Below are 18,698 nucleotides of genomic sequence, written 5' to 3' on the forward strand. Positions count from 1 at the left end.
ACCCTCTTTCCTGCCTGAGTGAATGGCAGAATGTCACAACATTTCCTGTGACCAACCTTCAAGTTCAATCTCACCTTTGGCAAAGGTTTCTGGAACGCCTGCATTGCCAGCAGAAGGGGACCAGCTGTCGTCCAGTTGTAGTACCTGGGCATGCAAGTGAGACGATTACTGCATTTTGCAATCCCAAGGTTCCAATTCACAATCTACCTAGTATTTAGCATCTGTCAGGTTAAAGCCACAGTGCTGCTGCTTTGGCCTGCACCACTAGTAACAGATCCACGTTATTCTACAGTGTGTTCACAAGTATTTATGGCATATACTTTTCAAGCTATGCAAGAGAAGCTAGGTCCTTAAGTAGAAAGGGTATTTGTCTTATAGTCCTCATGTCCTTACTATACCTCATTATCACAGCATGAGCTACATTTTTCATATGCTGTTTTCACTGTTTTTCCATCAAGAAACTACATAAAAGTTAAGGTCCATAGTCTGCGGGATGTCAAGCTTTTGCTATTATGTGCTGAACACGGGTCAATTCCTGTTACAGGCAGTAGGATAAATACAGTATTATAGTGCATCTGTCTAACGAAGCTGAAGCTCACATGACATCCAGAGAATAAGACAGCAAGAGCCGTACTAAGTACTCCTCTCTTCCCAACATATCAGTAGGCAGGTAGACATTACCACCAAATTCAGAGAAATATGGTAGGGAAGCAATGATTGACTCACCTCAGACCACAGACAGGGTCAGGTATGAGGCTGTAACATACGCAATACAAACCATCACATGAGGATACACCAGGCATGTCAGGTTTGTACGAGGGATGTCTATGACTAAGGGTAGCCTAAGCATTAAGTGCAGCACAATGCCACAATCTCTCTTCTGCTCTGTAACACTGTTTGCCAGATGCAAGGTGTCCTCCATTTAAAACATCCTCCAAAAAGCTGCTTCTGGCATAGACTGTATTGCTGACAGCAGTGGAGCACCATAAACATAGGAAATAATGTCTTAGCCTTGCAGAAACAGAAGTCTCATACTCAATAGGTGAAGTTTGACAAGTCCTGAAAAGCAATGCCTCCATACAGGCATATTATCAAAATATTCAGTATATACAGACAAACAGCTGGGTACAGAATGCTTGCAAGCAGACTGCCATATCCCCACAAATATTAGTTATTCAAGCTGGCTCAGGGCAAGCTTTTGCAAGTTCACATTCTATTTCACTTTTCTTCTGCCAACTGAGCGTGAACACTATTAGCATTTAATAATAGCTTCTTGAAATTCGAATTGTGTCAGATAGCTGTAACAGGTCATCTGAAACTGCTATTTTCAACTTAAAGAGTAAAGGTAACTAGAAGAGCCTGAATTCACTATAGTGTTGACTCTTTCTGGATGAATCTAAGCTATGAACATTCAAAACCTCTTTTTCCAGCTACAGTTAAACTGATCTGACGCACCGAAGTGCCACAGAAGGGCTTTTGTTACAGCAGCAAAAAAAACTTTTTCCTGAAATATACTTACTTATTTCCAATCTTAACCACAAGATTAGGGTCATCGATGATAGCAGGATTGTCCACAAACTGCTGATATGTTACTGCGTGTTCTAAGAATTCTTCTGTTTGGGGAAAAAAAATTACATATGTAAAGCATGCATTTATAGATGCCTAGGATGGTCAACATAAACATCTTAGCATCTTTCAGACATGTAGGTTTCACATCCAGGATCAGCCCTTCGTTACTAGGGTGCTGAGATTAGCTGCAATATGGAAGCAAGATGTTCAGAGATTCTCAGTCTCAGAAGATGTGGAGGGTTTCTTTGTTAGCTGCTGGGTTTCCTTCCCATTTAAAATACAAGCTAAGTGAAAGCTCAGGGATGGAACTGAGAGGAAGGAAAAAAAAAAAAATCAGGCTTCTAAGCAATGCCTTTCACTGATCCTCTGTCCAAGTTAGGTGTAGGAACTGATGGGCTCAGCACGTATGTAAACCCACAGCCAGAAACCTAACGATGACTTGTAAGGCCTATAGCAAAGTGACAGTGTCTGTGAATAAACACTCCTTCCAATGGCTGTGACTCCTTTCACAAAATCCATGTAATTAGATAACAATGCAACTCCAGTAAGTCACAGTGTATTTGAAGTGTTTTAATAACTAGTTTCTGAACATCAGTGAGTGTAGCATCAGGCTCATATGAATTTATGCTGCCATATTACTGCAGACAGTGCAAGTCTTAAGGCATTCATCTTCATATGAGACAGCCAGAAGTTTAACGCCAGAGCATTGTAAATGATTTCTCGAAGAGTCACACAAAAACTGGAGGTAGAGCAGGAACTCGGGTTGAAGTTTCCAACTTCCCCTCCTAGCATCCCCATTTACAGACCACCTTTTTGATACCTGACACCCACAGCTGTGGATTTCCCAGCTACATACTGTGAAACAAAATGCAGTGCTACCAGGAAATAAACGTACCAATAAAATACTTGCAGAAAATTTAATACATAGTGGGTTATTAAAATGTGTCAAAAATTGTTAGTCCTATATCAGTCTACTATTTTAAACTAGGAAACTTATCATTACAGAGACAGTATATATCTTCTCGACACATTGTTGAGTACAGCCACGGGAGGGCACTGCTCCCTCAGTCCGGGATGATAAAACTTGGCTGACAGCACATGCCTGTAATTCAGAAGGTCATTCTGTACCTTTGGTTATTTCTTTGTTGTCAGTAAGGCCTCCGCAGAGAGAAATGGCAATGGAGGGCAAATCCCGAATTCCGTCCGAGGTGGTTTCAACTCCACTGTCAGCACCTGAGCTCCCGACGGACTGTGGAGATTGGCTGGTGCGCTGCAGCCCTGCGTCGTTCGTGTTCTTGCTTTGGACATTATCCCCACTGGAAAAGAAAAACCAAGAAAGCAGTTTTCATGTACTCCTTCCCAAACCCCCTCCCTTCAATAAGCACTGTTTACATCTGACACAAAAAAAAAAAAAAAACAAAACCAAAATCTTGGTTTTGCTGTAAAATTTGAATAGAATAGGCCTATAGGCCTCATGTACCCCCAAATATTAGATTGCTTCTACTTACTTGCCTAAACTAAGCACTTATTTACAAGCGATAGGAAAAATAAGGCAATAAACTGTACAATCTTAGTGGACAAAATAATGGTACTATAAGTAGAGTTTATACTAGTAGAACTACTCACATGCAGGAAGAAGAATAAATATTAGTTTATTAATTAATTTATGTTGATTATATAAACTGATAGCAAACCCAAAACAAATACTCTACATATAAGCTAATAGGATTAAAATTTAAAGAAACAATAAATCATTATACCACTTCAAATCTGTGTATAGATGAGATCATTATTACAAACCGCAGTCTCAGTCTCTGCTTCCCATTCCAGATTTACACGAATATATTTGAGAAAGGAATTTTCAATCCAACTCTTTTTTTCATATTAGTAATCTTTTTCAGTTTTACTAAAATGCTAACATTATAACAGCTGAACTTAAGCAAGCAAGACAAAAATAAAATATGCAATTTACTTTAGTTGTTGCTCAATGACTTTAGTCAAATGACTAGAGTATGATGTGGAAAGAGGACTATAAATGTTCTAAGAGGCTCTAATAAATATTGGAACAAGTTGGAAAATTTTTGATCAGGGTGCAGTATTTTAATAAATAAATCTGTCATGTATCTTCCAAAAATTATTTTCTAATGTACATATTTGTGTGATCAACTACAACAGAACAACCCTAGAGCAACAGTTTTGTGCTAACACTGTTAACAGTAAGATATGTTCTTCTCGGTAATAAGCAAGGACGTGGGGATAAATATATCCCAAGGCCAATTGGTCTCCCAGGGCATGTGAGTAACACTCACAAACATCAGTGTACATTACATAACAATCAATGTATGATGCTTAATTGACCAAAATAGAAAATCAGTTTCAAGCACATTTCTCAGGCCCAAATGCAGAGCCTTCCAAAAGCTCTAATATTCCTCTTTGCAGAGTTTTATGTTCGTTCTGCCTTCACCTCTGCTTGGACTCTGAAAAAGAGTCTCATCTAATTGGCAATGAGGAGTTTGATCTAAATCTGGAAGGTGACAAGAGATCTTTAAATAGTATAAATATAAGCAAAGGACTTGTATATACTTCTTCGAGAAATAAAGTGCAGCAACTTCTGGATCCATGTCAGTGAGGTCATCTAAATAGACACCATCAGCACCAAGATGCCGGCTTCGTTTGTCTGTAATGGAAGCACAAAATAATCCTATTAAGGAGCATTCTTTAAGTAACAAGCCAGAACAGTTATTATTGCTTCACTATTCATTCTAAGACTGAGAAACCAGACAAGTAATAACAGTTTGTGAACTGTATTTGTATAAAATGGTACTTCCAAAAATTTCCAAACAAGTTGCTTATACAGTATTCAGACTTTGAATACATGAATGGGACAGCAGAGGACTAGTTTTGAGATATGCTGAAGCCTCCCTATTCCAGACAAAACCACTGGGAATTAGAAGTCCCTAGTTGCTGCAGGAAAACAGCAAAAGGAAAACTTGCCAAGTATTTGCATAAGCCTATTATGCCTCACAGTAAGGCAATCAGAGCATTTCATCTCTGAGAACTAATCTTCAATCCTCTCCTCGCAAAAGGGAAGTAAGACAACAGACTATACTCTAGTCACTAATACATTATAACTGGCTTGTTATGGAGACAATTCACTGTTTAGCACATAGAACTGATGCGTTGTGTGTGCACATTCACCACTGCAGGGGGCAAGACAACCCTCCTGGACCTTTCACTAGTACCACAACAGAGTCATCACTGTCCTGTTGTTCTTGGTATGTCTAGACAAATAACCACTGTAAGGCCAAAACCTAAGCTGGAATTCAGTCTAAAACCCACGACTTCTCATTGTCCCAATTTCCGACATCAAACATCAGAAAAGCAACCAGAAAAAGTTACGTAAAGACTGAAGAGCAGGCAGAGTAACGCTGTCATTTTTGTCTTCAAAGAGTTGTATTTCACAGATTCCAGACAGGACACAGAACTGAAATTGCTCACGTGAAATAAAAGCACCTTATCACGCAGCAAATCTCTTGTTTGTGCAAAAGACATACTACACATTTGTACGACAGCAGAGAGGTTCCACAATTACCAGTGAGACAAAACAACTCAGAAAGCAGTCAGAGCAGGCGAACCAGCAGATCTGCAGTGCTCGTACCAAGAAGTGAAATTTCTGAGTCTGTACAATACGGATGAATCTGGAGCAAGTTCTGCAGTCTTGCTCATATGTACAGCGTTGCCAAAAATCCCAGAGCAAGGAGAATCTTCTATCTTATTACACAGCCCCTGGGAACAGCCTGCTCAGGTTTTGAAGGTTCTTTGCAAAGCTTACTTCTTTCTAGATCTGAAAATGCGTTCAGGGCACAGATTATATGGCAATGAGGTGCTTTAACACAATGAAATTTAAAGACAAAATCACACATAGAAAAAGTGCAGAATCAACAGCTTTACCTTTCTTTCTGGAAGGGGAATCTGTCTTGCCAGCTGGTTGAACTGAGCAAGCTGCTGCTTGTTTTATTTCCTCACTGGCAGGTAACTGTGGTACAGCTGCTCCTGGAGACTCTGTCTCCAGCTTATTTGTCTCAGCTGGTAAGGGCTCACTTTCATCAGCAGTTGCTGTATCTGCTTGTCCAAGGGCAGGCAGAGGAGACACAGTGTTAAACTCCTCTACAGGAGAACTTTGGATGACCCGAAAGTGAGTGCTTTCAGAAGGATTTACATCCACCATGCTGGGTTCCTTTGCTTTGAGAAGAGAACTGGCCTGTAAAGAAAAATATACAGATTGTTATACAGAAAAGCTCTTCTAAAATCCAACAGCCAGAGTTTAACTTGTTCTGTTCACTCCAGTGAGATCACATTCTCAAGGTAACCAACTACAGCAGAAAGCCACCATTAACTGAGGTGGAGGCTACAGTGTAGAAAAGACCTGTCTGCTGTGTGCTAGCTTGCACAAAACTCATCTGTATCTTAGGGCCAGGAAAGATTGCTCTGCAATACACTCTACATTCTCCAGTCTATAGTCTTCATTTCCCACTCACTAGGAGCACATCAGAGCTTCCAAACTATCCTCCTCCCTTCCTGTGCAAATCCTAACGCTGGATTTTCTGAAGAAAATTCATAAGGTAATCCTGACATACACAAGAAGGGAGTGCAGGCTGGAGTTCTTACACAATCAGGATGCTCTCACAGACCAGAAAAGGGTATGCTGTCATTCACCTACACCCCAGATTTAGATTTTAAATCCCTTTATAGGAACAATACCAGATCTTCTCTGAGTGTGGGATAGATGTTCTTACAGAGGGGAGCTGAACTCCTATGCCAGCAGCTGTATAGCAGCTATAACCATCACATCATAGCAAACAAACTCTTACACAAAGATCAATAACATCCAAAGCGTAACTCCCAGTTTACATATGGCCAGATCAACTCTGAATAGCTTGGCTAAGAACATAAACGGGGACTGCAGAGAGAAAAACCCCCACGAATACATTCTGTAACACACAGCAGGCTGTGTGACTGGGATAAAAATGAAACACCTAAATCTACTAACAGGAAACCCTGAATTCTAGACTAGAAATGCCAGTTTGAAACTCCTGCCTGGACCTGTGCAATTAACACACTTCTCTATGTACAGACAATAGCTATCAATTTTTCTTATAATATACATGAGGAGGAGAATAATGCAGAGGTGATGGGACAGCTCATCTCTGGCATACTAAACATGAGGCCATAGCTCTTCTGAAGGAATTAAGAACTCTGGATTCACATCCCTGCTTTTGTCACTAGCTATCAACAGTGAATTAAAGATAAATGTCCTGGTTTGAGTTAGAACAGAACTAATTCTGTTCAGTGACTTTTCTTTCCAGCTCAGTCTCTGCTCAGTGACTGCACTGGCTGAAGTTAACGGCACATTGTTGCAGACAGGGTCTGCTTCTAGCAGTGACAGTGCTCGATGTTTACAGTTACTACCAGGGGTTGGGATGCAGAAAGGCTCTTGCTCATACTTGCTCCTCTGAAGACCAAGGTCACTGCTAAACCCTGCATGCTTTGGGTGCAGTCAGTTACAGGCTGTACCTGTGGGGAGGAGTGGACAGCACAGGTGACCCGAAACTGACCAACACGGTGTTCCATCCCATATTTGATATACTCGGTATAAAGCTGAGGGATCACAAGGGTCCCTTCAATAACTCTTCTTCTGCCTTCAATCCCAATCCATGCATTCCTGAATCTAGTTCCCATCTGCTGCTGAGTCCAGTCTGGGACTTCCTCAGCACCTGCCCTTCAATGTGCACACACCACTGCCCATCAATGATGACAGTGACGTGGTTGCTATCAGGGGCTTGGATTCAGTATTAGTATTGTATATATTTCATTTTATTGTTATTATTTTCATTAAAGCAGTTTTTGTTTTCTTTTCCAAACCGTAAGTCTCTCTCCCTTAATCCCTTTTTCTGTCCCTTTGGGGAGGGAGTGGGGTTAATAGAAAGCATCTGTCAATCACCTAGAGGCCAGCTCAGCCCTAACCCACGACATTAAATTTTAATACTGCCAGTATTTTAGTTTCTGATGTCATCACCAGAATGAAGAAGTGTTTCTAAGGAAGTTACTCCCTTCCCTGGCCTGCAAAGCAGGATTTTTTTTCTTTATACTCTTCCTGACTCTATCACTCCTGCAGTCTTTTCTGCAGAGAAGCCAACCTTCACCACCCCTGCCCCCATAGTTGCAGTATGTCACTGGAACCTGATCTTTATTTCTCACACCCTGAGGCAGGTATAAGCCCTAAGTCTTCCCTTTCCTGTATGAACACTCCGACGCCATCACTATCATAAGCAGCAAGCCAGTACCTGACTGACCTGCAGTGTACACAGCGGCACATGGCTACTGTGCAGCATGGAAGACAATGCTGCTGGCACACTACAGATCCTGCCATCTAACTGGGCCAAACGGCTTCAGCAAGGAGACAGGCACCAAGCCAGTCAGCTTAGCCAAGAACACTGCATGTCCCGGCGTGCAGAGATACAGAACCACAGGTGTTTCTGAATGCTTATGTACTCAAGCAATATCAATTTTAATTTTTGTGAATCACACCGCTAACACCAAGCACTGAATTTTCATCTAAGACCATTTATGAATTTCAATGATTTACCTAAAGACATTTGGTTTGATTTTGTAAGTTATTTAAGCTTCTAACTTTTACAAGACTAAGTCTCAGGTACTTCCTCATTTTCTAATGTATATCATTGGTGCTGAGAACACCCACAGCACAAGGTTCTTTCCCGTACTTCCTAAGGAGTAATGCTCTTACATAAACCATTGCAATTTTACATAAAACCAGGATCTATTCTTTCTTCAGCAGCCTGCAATAGAATAAGCACATGTGGTCCATTAAAGCCCAATAGACACTAGCAGGAATTACACAAATTATGTTGCATACCGTTGCAGCCTGGGGTAGCTCTCCCCATGCCCAGTGCATGTGGGGATTATTCTTCAGTCCACTTCTGTCCATAGGTTTACTGACTAATTCTGAATCACTTTTTGGAGTAGAAGGGCGTGAATCTGATGGGCTGAAGAAAAACAAACAAAAAAAATTACAAAACCAAAAGTAACCACAATGCACTAAGCACTTTCCATTAACCCAAAGCATTGCAGACCTAAACAATCATTAGCTAACTGAAAGTGTGAAAGCATGGAAAAACAGTTTAAACAATTGAGGATCCTCTTGAACTGCCATTCAGAGGCCTCATCCATTTTTAGGACGTGCTGTCAACAGAGGCAGGATTTGAGAAGCTGGAAGAGATGAAACAAGAGCACTAGGCCTGAACATTTCAGGAGAATTTTGGGGTTTATGTATGGTAAAAAAGAATGGGGATGGTAGAAGCAGCATTAAATGAACAGATGTTAGTATTGTTACAATGGATGTGAAATGCAGAAATTACTCACTCGCCTCAACAAGACACTTTATCCTGACTAAGTAACAAATTAGTCTAAGGAATCCAGCTGACTACTTCTTTCTACTAACTTCTTCAGTTCTACCCTTGGATGCATGTTTATAGAAAATCAGCAGGACAGCCATACAAAGAATTTGAGCCCTTCCACTTTGTTTAACTGTTTGTTTTATTGACTATTCAATATAAAATATTGAATAATTAATTAGCAAATTATCAGTTTGTAGCATATTTTTATGTGGTGAAGTCAATAATGTGATGTTAAGTCAGCCATTAATAGATAATGATTCACTGATTTCAAGGACAAAATGAAAAATTCTGATCCTGACTGCTTTTCTGCAAGTCACAGAATTGCACCCAGAACACCATGAACAAAGACTGTTATTTTTTGTCTCACGCATGGCATGTCTTTGGTATACTTGTGCATACCTGATTTAAAAACTACAAGTAACAGAAGAATCCAAAATATTCCTAAATCAAAGGTCCAAACTGAGCTACCTTCACTCTCAAAAACAAAGGCTTGCTAAGTTTAGTATACAGTCTTCATGTCTGATTTATTCTTTATCTTCTTCTGGATAAACTGAATATCCAAACCACTTTTACTCTTTCAATGTAAGGCAGTTTTGTAAAGCTAGCTGGTAGGGAATTCATTGGTCACAGGAAAATAACTACTTCACTCTAACACAGAGCAGCTTTTAAAACTCTAAACATCTAAGTATCTAAAAAACCAGCAACCTAATTATCTACATTATTCTTTGTTTTCTTCTATGTGGCAGTAAGATACACTTTGAATACAGACAAACACTATGACTTTTTAGCTATAGATAATAACATTATCTACACTAAACACTAAAATCTATAAGCAATGCCACTGTGGTGTATCTTTTTTGGTGCTGCTGGGGTTTTCAGCAGCTTCTACATCTCCCACTGACAAGTTTATAGGATTTGTGGTATTTTCAATGCATCTAGGGCTTTTTAAAACCTTGGAAATTAGGCACCTGGGCGCTTCAGAAAATCTCAGCAAGCAATAATGCTTCTGCTGCTGATTTAAGCCCAAAACATCTAGATTTAAGGAAGTGTTGTCACTGCATGAGTTAATCAGTGCACTACCTGTATTTTAATCTTCAAAACACCTACTGTTTACTTGGAAAAATCTCCAGTCTTGTCTTTGGGGTATGTTCAGCTCAGGTTCACTTACTCAGCCAGATGACCTCAGGGGATACAGGCACTGCTTCAGTTTGGGCAGGAACCGCTGCTTTTTGCGGTGGGATCACTGATCAGGGACAGAGAACCTCACCTTTTCCATAATTTTCCCTGAAAATACAGTTCCCTTTTACATACAGCTGAGTGGGGAAGAAGCTCAGGCTGTTACCCTGCACCAAAAACCATGATGCATATTCCCAGACACATGCCTGCAAGTGTCAGAAATATGGCACTCGCTTACGTGTGTACGACAGGTGAGTTTTGCTCTGAGAAGGCTCTTGCTGAGACAGGCTGCCCAATGACCCATGCACACATCTGGGTTATTGGTTCAGAGTAGCTACAACTACAAGTATAACTGTGATAAGTTAGGAATAGGGTGACCCCCTATCTGACCACCAAAATATTACCCATTCTCCCATTAAAAAGTACACAAAATATACAACTGTCTTCTCAACTTTCAACACGAGCACAAGGGAGACATCTTTACTCTCAGTCTATAAATAATACTTTTCTATAGAATAAAATATAAGGATTTAGTAGTAACCAAGTGTTAGATTTTGAATATTCTCTCCAGCAGATTTCTCTTTGTACGTTAGTGTTCAAATGCTAATACAGCTTCAGAGTAGAGCAGAATTATTGCAGTATCATCTTAACTTAAAAGGTCAGAGACCAAACCAGACTGCAAACACGCATTCACAAAGTAAACAGGGGCTATATTATTTTGTTTGTATAAAAGGATACCTAAGCATTCTCGTTCCTTATATCATCTGAAACTTAAGCTGGAATTTTCTCTGCAACCCACAAATAACACCAGGTGAGAGCTGGTTTTCCATTACAGAGACATACTTTTACTTTTTTCTTCATACGTCATATTGCTGTTTAATGTTCAATCATTACTCTCTGCAACTAATATCCTTCTGGAACAGCAACAATAATGGTTGTGGTTTATGGACGCAGATGGCAATTATGCCTATGACTGACCTGTTTCTATACTTCATGTTTGTATAGTTCTGCTTCTGTATGTAATGCTAGATGTTGTCACCTTTACCTGCACTAGGACTATTTTGGCTGCTATTCACTTCATAGTATCAGCACCAAAGTAAAATGAGACTGAAGACTAATAAAGCTGACCATCACATTTTTTTAATTTTTTTTAGCTCGGTTAGGTCAAATTAAACCCTGTATTAATGTTACATTTGTACTAGAGGTCAATAACGCCAAGTACCAAGACCACGTAGGATGTGTAACCCAGTGACAGTATCTGCAAAGGCATGCATGGATCAGACTCAAAATGGGGGGTTTATTTCCTTACACCAAGAGGATGGTTTGTCCTAGGCTGAACTATGCCTTACAATTTCCTTGCTCTTAAGTTGGGAACTGACCCAGCCCAGCTGCAATTCTCTTGCCTTACACAGATTGCTGAGATATCGCAGATCAAACTAGAGCCACCCATCCTGGCAACACTGCACAAGAAGGAAGGGAAACTCCAGTTCAGTCACTGAGATTGGCATATTGGATTCACATCCCAAAAACGCTGAATATTTGTATCACAGTCCTATGTATTCCTTAACTGGTATGATTGCACTTAATGTAACCCAGTGTCAAAGAATAAGGAACTCGGCCTGTAACTGGCCGTTCTGCAATAGTGAAACGCACTGATCTTTGCAGTGTTTCCCACTGAAAGCAATGAGAGCCCTCAGAAAGCATCAGTGTGTTCTGAGAAAAAGTCCTGTCTTGACTGAGGCCAAATAAACTGGGAGAAGATAGCCAGAAGCAAAGAGGCCTACCTCATGTACATGTCACAACAACAACTGAGAGCCTCTGAACCTCCTCCGAGATGGTCAGAATGGAGTTTCTCATTTCACAGAGAGGAAAGCAGTTGCAGACACAGAGAGGGCCTTACTCAGACAAGTTACTACAGTACTTCAGCTGTATACCTAGACAGCAGGACAGGTGAACTCCCGAGCAAAGTTCATGGAGCCACCCAGAGCACATCACTGCTCCATCCCAACCTGTGTGCCTGCCCTTCCTTCCCACAAAAAACACTGAGGAAAACAGCCTTGAATGTCACAGGATCTCACCTTGACTTGGTGCTGCAACATGGTCAGGTTCAAGGGGACAGACATAGAACCTGGGAAAAACCCCAAGATTATCACTTCCAATACAATCTTAGGCACCTACTATGGCATCTACGTTGAGATAAGCAATGAGCATTTTAACCTAATTTATTACTCAAAGCCTCCTCAGCATTAATGGAGAATTATAGAGGTCATATTCGAACACCTACTTTAAATTTTTTTAACTGAGTTGCTGTGACTTCTCTCCACCGACTTAATGGAGAGAAAGGGCCTGGCTTCAAAATCTTGAGACATTTTGAATTTAAGATATCATTAAAAGTGTCTATATCCATGCCTAGCTCTGTAGAAAAGATTCCGCAGTCAGAGGAATCCTACATTGCAGCAAAGTTTTAAGTCTGGGTCTCCTAAACCTTAGACAAGATGCCTTATCTATTGTGTCATCTTTACTCTGTAAGATGCTCCCCCACTGCAATCCAACATCCAAAAAGTCTTTCCTACCCCTAAACCAGGGAACAAAGAAAGAATTCCTCTTTTGGTACTGGGCTCCTCCTGTTAAAAGTTTTGCACTCCTCATTGCTCACTTAATCTCAGAGGTCTTTGTTTTGCTTTTACTTTTGCAACCTATGCACAAGCAAACAACTCAGGAAAACCATGGGATAAAAATGTCGTGAAAATACACACTGACTGTAAAAATCCACACGGAAATTCTTCATCATCTTAAACTACTTCTGTTTTAACCCAGGTTTTCATTGGTCTGATTTTTTATTAGCCATCCTCACTGAAGAGATGATTCAGCAAGGTAACTTACCTCCAGTCAATGCCCACAAAGCAAGCAAGCAAGCAAAGGTAGCTGTTTCCAATGTCACTTTCTTTCAAAGCGTCTGAGTTAGCAATAAGTGCAGTTAAACAAAGTTCACATACTACTGCTATGTTAAAAGTGTATTAATATGTTGTAAGGATTAAAGAGAAGGCCAGAAAAGAGGGAGGACAACTGTTCTACCTGTCTGGAGGAGAAAAGTGAGAAGATTGTTGAGGACAAGAGTTAGATAGGCCTCCATCTGCTGGAACAGTGAGAAGAGAGGATTGCCCTGTGCAATCTATAGGCTTACTGGACAGCACAGCATGTTGGTAGAAAGAAAAACAGGGTGTCGTTATTCACAAGTGCTGAACATAAACTCTTTGTGTATTAGCTAGATGAATGCTGAATTGACATCTACAGTTTTCAAAATCCAGATACTACAGTGAAGAAACAAACAGAACATACAGTTCAAAAAGCCACTGAAGGGGCAGGTATTGACACGTGCTGTCACCAGACTGGTGAAGCTACATTAAGCAGTGGAGGAAGTTTCTTCCAGAATGCAGTTCAGAACATTTATATTAAGCCTTTGCTCTGAAATAACCTCCTTGCTCTCCCTTCCTCTGACCCTCAACTACAGAGGCAGTCTATTGATATTCGACTTCTTAGGATAAGGTCTTGTAAATACAGCTCCACTCCAACAGTCTGCATGTGGGGCACTGTGCATGGGGGCACTCACACACACAGACTTCACTGGAGTTATAATGCAGTGCACCTTAAGCAAAACATTGTCCCTTTTTGATGGCATTCCACAAGAAAGGCAGTCCAAACTGATCCATTTTGACATCAAAAGGTATACACATGCACACAAATACACATACAGGAAAAAGCAAGCAAATTACTGTATGTGTTCTTTTCACACAATAAACACGTCGTGTGTATCTAACTGTGCAATTCAATGGATTAGCTTTGAAATGGACACAAGAAGCTCATATTCCTACTCATTAACAAAATCTTATTTTCATAAATTAACTCCAATCTTGCAAGTTCTAAAAAGGACTACACCCAAAGTACTAAAGATTTATATACCTGCATTCACTAAAGTCCTTACAAGGTGTATGCATCAGGCAAAGATTCAGATTTCACCAAATGTTGATCCTCTCTACAATATTTATATGCAGTGACAGTAACAGATATAAATTTTCTTCAGAATTTGTGAAGCTGCATTTGTATGCACACATTCTTTGAATCAACAACAAAGCTAACCTGAAGACTTTGTACACTATCTGATTACAAACATAGAAAGTATTCATCTAGTAGCTGACAGTAACCATATTTGAAAAAAAAATTTATTAAAAACTTCATATAGCACTAGCATATAAGACATTAATGGAAAAAGAAAGATTATTTAGAACTGTACTATCAGAAAAAGTACCTTTGAAGAGGTGACCATTCACCATCTGAATGAGGGTAAGACGCAGACTGAGAAAAGGCAGAAACCGCAGGAGCCTTTATGTCAGATGTGTCATCAACTAATACATCTGGAACGGGACTCCTAGGTATACAGAAAGACGTGACATTTAAGAACCATACTTGATTACTGAACTGTCATAATCTGTTCAGATAACAAAAAAACTTACCACGGAGAAGAATTACTGTAACAGGAACTAAAAGGAGATAGAGAAATATTATCTGACCCACACCTTCTAGTTCACAGCATAATGGAGGATTGCTGTTAAGTTTTTAATGTCATTTTCATTATTTTTGTTACTAACATTCCCAATAGCTTTCTAGCCTAAAGCTTTTTCTTCAAGAAACATGTTCATCAGCCACATGTACTGACTTAGAAATCACTGTTAGAAGGTATGGAATGGAACATTAAGCCAGCAGGTTTCCATTACATATCTCAATTCCATGGCGATACCTTGACTTGTCCGATTCTTTTTCTTCCTCTGAGCTAATCTCCATAGGAAACATGTCTTCACCTTCTGATGTGTCTTGAATGTCTTCTCTTTTTAAGCTGTCTATTTTATGGGTAGACTTCCTCCTCTTTTTCCTCCTTTTCTTCACAGAGCTACAGACTGGGGATGTTTCAGTAGAAGGCTGGGGTCCATGGGCTTGAGGTGGTACTTGTGGGGATGCACTGGTGTCCAGATTTCTTATCCTGTCTATGGAGTTCCTCTTCAGCTGAGCTTCCATTAAAGCAGTTCCCTCAGAGAGAATGGGAGATGTGCAGAGATGATAAGGAATTACCTCCTGAAAAAAAAAATTCAAACCATGAAACATATTAGTTCCTCCAGCAGTCATAAATCCGTTTCTCAAAACCTACGGACAATTGTCAAAATCTAATACTGGACAAATTATTGCATGAGTCTTATCCACCTGATGCTAGATACAGAGTAGAAACAAAATGCTAGTTTACAACCTGAACATTTTGTAAAATCCGATTCTCCATCAGAACTCAGATGACAGATAGCAGTCGGATAGGTCAGCAATCTATAATTAGGTCACACAAACATCCCTTTATCCAATCACATATATACATCTCTAGATACTCACGGAAGTATTCCTAGCAATCTTCAGTCACCAAGTAACTGTTAGCACACAGATTTAAATATAAAGATCAGAAGGTTTAAACATACAGGGATGAATGCGCACACACACACAGCTCTCGCCCGAAACTAGTAATATTATACTCTGTATTTTGAAATCAGATCCCACTCTGGATGGTGGCAGTGGCAAAAGTTACCAGGGATATCTGAAGAGAAATGCCTACAGAAAGCTTTTCTTATGTTACATTATACATGGACTATTCAAAATTAGCATGACCATAACTTATATAAGCTACTAATTAATCATGGAGGTCAACAGCAGGCATTCTTATTTAAATATAATTCCACAAGAATATCTGTTGCTAGATCACATTTTTGGTGAGTACCAGAACTACTGCATGCACAGATGCATACAGAGCATGCACACTTTCATTGGCAGTCTGCTGAGTGCATAAGTTCAAGTAAAAATTTCTGCAAAAAACAGGTCCATGGACACATTAACCTCTGTTGTATACATCTTTGAAGCAGGCGAACCTTTGCACATATTATTTCTGTTCAGACACTGACATGAGCATAAGCTATGATTTATTTTTCAGTACATGATCACCTTCTTTAGATTCTTCCAAATCTCAGCAACTCAAAAAACAAACTGCAGGACTGAATTTCCACTTTCAAAACCATAAAATGGGTAAAGGTATATTTTTCAACAGAATTCCTAAACTCAAAACTGACTTTGAAGAGCAGGCACTGAATTTTTAACAAATTTAAATTAGTTTTGACTCTTACCTGATCATTATCCATCTCCTGCACAAAAAAGGCCTCCCCATTGTCTCCTAGTTTCATGTGCAAATCTACAGCCTCTCCATTAATTTCTATGTCAACCTGGAAGAAAATAAACATATTCTCATATGAAAAGAAAGTTCTTCGGGGTAAGCAGTTCCTGTTCACCTATCCTGCCACTGTCAATGGGCAAATGCTTCTCAGAGAAGCGTAGGAATCCTTACAATAAACAAAACAGTGAACTTCTCTGTTTCTCTCCTCCCTTCACAAGGCCATCAATTGTCAAAATGTTTTTCTAACTCGTTCAGCTCACTGCTGTCCTGCTCCTCTACTCAGGAAGTTTTATAGCCATTATATGAAGTCCTGAATCTTTCTAAATGTAATTCTGAATGCTTCACTCACCACACAAATCTTTTTGTTCTTTTAATTCATAGGCTAATTTTGCATTGTGCAAGAAGAACTTCCACATGCAATTTCTTAGTATGCTGTCCTTCAAGTTCAGAAACCAGACTTCCCTTTACACTATGAGAAGTACAAATAAGAAAAATTATTTCACATTCTCAGCATCATTTATGTGTCTATTTCTCCCACACATTTATCTCACTGCTATACAGCTGCAACTCTTTCCAGTTCTTATCAGGAGGATCTCTCTTTGCCTATAACTGGTCTTACCACCAACTCCATTTTCACCGCTTTTTTTTTTTTTTTCCCGAGGCTTGGACAAGTCTATATTTATGTTGTATTTCAGGACAGAGTATACTTTTGGCACAGTAACATTTTCAACTTTTACCCATCCTAGGTACAGGAATTCCTTTCTGATTTATTTAAGAAATTAACAATGTCCATGATGACGTTAGTATCTTTCTGCTGAACAGTTATAGCTACATTAGAACCTAGACTGTATGTAGTTACAAATTATGTCCTAAAATAACCTGTTGTGCACTGACAACTTCAGACTTGGTATCATACTGCCGGGCCATTCAGCCTGGTTACACTTATCTCTAGGTCCTCACCACTTTTTCTAGTTTCAATTAAGTCCATGTTGTGTTATCTGAAAATATTACTTCATTATTACCTCCCTTTTTGTAACTATCATTGAATATGTTAAACAAAGGGGTCTTGCTACACAGTAGCTAAAGAGATCTAGCATAGGCCCATATTAGCACATTCAAAACTTTGCTTTATTGAAATGTTTTTTTACTTTTATTATAGACAATGTCTAACAAATTATGCCTTGAAATGCAAGAATCAGTAACTGAACCTTGCCTCAATTTCGGCACTTTTATAAAGAGTGTCTAAAGAAAGCTTTGAGGACCACACCACAGAACATTCGGCAGCTTTCATGCCATCAGAGTTAACCCACAGACAGAACATATCAAAACTGCCAATTTTCTTACCACTTTCTCTCTAGAACGTAGCACTCCCATTTTCCCAAAGCGTACATGGAAGGGGGAACACTGAAGATTTCCATCCGGCTGACGTACAACGATTATATCTATACATCCTGATAATGTGGCTGGGTTTAATCCCTTATAGAGCTCCTTCACAGTTACAAACACTTGCCCTGCTAACTGTCCAACGTAGTTCATGGTTTGGACCTGAAAGGCAAAAGAACAAATAAGATTTTGACCCCTGCTTTATATTCGAGAAACATTTAAGAGGCAGAAATTCCAGCAGTGGGGTATTCTCCTGTTTCACAATCTAACAACTTCACACAGAATCAGAATTACCCACCTAATTTATTTACAGCTGTTCGTAGAGAGCTATCAAAATACAAAAACAAAAGAGACCTTGTATATCAGAGAACTGTAACGACTTTCAGAAGTTCACAAAATCAGCTGCATCCAAAACTGCTGTCAAACTTCTAGACTCTGCAGCTCATAAATGTCTCCAACTGTCTCCAAAGAAAAAAGCATTACTTTCAAAATAGCATCTCCTCCTATCATTTATTGTGCCCTGAACACTAAATACAGTTTTCTCATTTATTTCTACAGGCTTTTAAGGGCAGGGCAAGTGAATGGTTTCAAGCAGATCTAATTTTCCACTACACTGAAGTCAAAGACTATTTTTCCACTTTACAGAGATTTCTCCTGTTAAAAGATTATTATAATGCATACCCACAATAGATAGGCATTAAGGTTTGACAAGCAGCCTTCAGTCCAGAGTATGTGAACTTTAAGAGTTCCTCCTAATGTAACTTTAGTGTTCTTGTTTTAAAACAGCCTTTTAGTATCAGCAGGTTTATGAAAAATTGGGCATGGGTTGATGGTTGAAG

At 39.6% G+C, this 18,698-nt stretch overlaps 1 protein-coding gene across 2 annotated transcripts in view; it reads right to left on the bottom strand.

Annotated features, from left to right (window-relative positions):
- LPIN1 (lipin 1) overlaps positions 1–18,015 on the bottom strand; it is a 35,981-nt gene extending 17,966 nt beyond the window's left edge. The window contains exons 1-11 of one of the 2 annotated variants that reach the window (XM_010134518.1): positions 17,821–18,015; positions 16,430–16,525; positions 15,016–15,347; positions 14,527–14,646; positions 13,296–13,403; positions 8,504–8,633; positions 5,521–5,830; positions 4,153–4,246; positions 2,698–2,885; positions 1,520–1,613; positions 75–144 (exon numbers count right to left, since the gene is read on the bottom strand). In XM_010134518.1, coding sequence (XP_010132820.1) covers positions 75–144; positions 1,520–1,613; positions 2,698–2,885; positions 4,153–4,246; positions 5,521–5,830; positions 8,504–8,633; positions 13,296–13,403; positions 14,527–14,646; positions 15,016–15,347; positions 16,430–16,525; positions 17,821–18,012 — 1,734 coding nt within the window. In that variant the 5' untranslated portion in view covers positions 18,013–18,015. The remainder of the gene's footprint in view (positions 1–74; positions 145–1,519; positions 1,614–2,697; positions 2,886–4,152; positions 4,247–5,520; positions 5,831–8,503; positions 8,634–13,295; positions 13,404–14,526; positions 14,647–15,015; positions 15,348–16,429; positions 16,526–17,820) is intronic. The other variant, XM_010134517.1, reaches the window with a different exon arrangement.
- Between the last annotated feature and the right edge of the window lie 683 nt (positions 18,016–18,698).

This window comes from Buceros rhinoceros, unplaced genomic scaffold (genome assembly GCF_000710305.1).
Source record: "Buceros rhinoceros silvestris isolate BGI_N320 unplaced genomic scaffold, ASM71030v1 scaffold5664, whole genome shotgun sequence".
NCBI lineage: Eukaryota > Metazoa > Chordata > Aves > Bucerotiformes > Bucerotidae > Buceros > Buceros rhinoceros.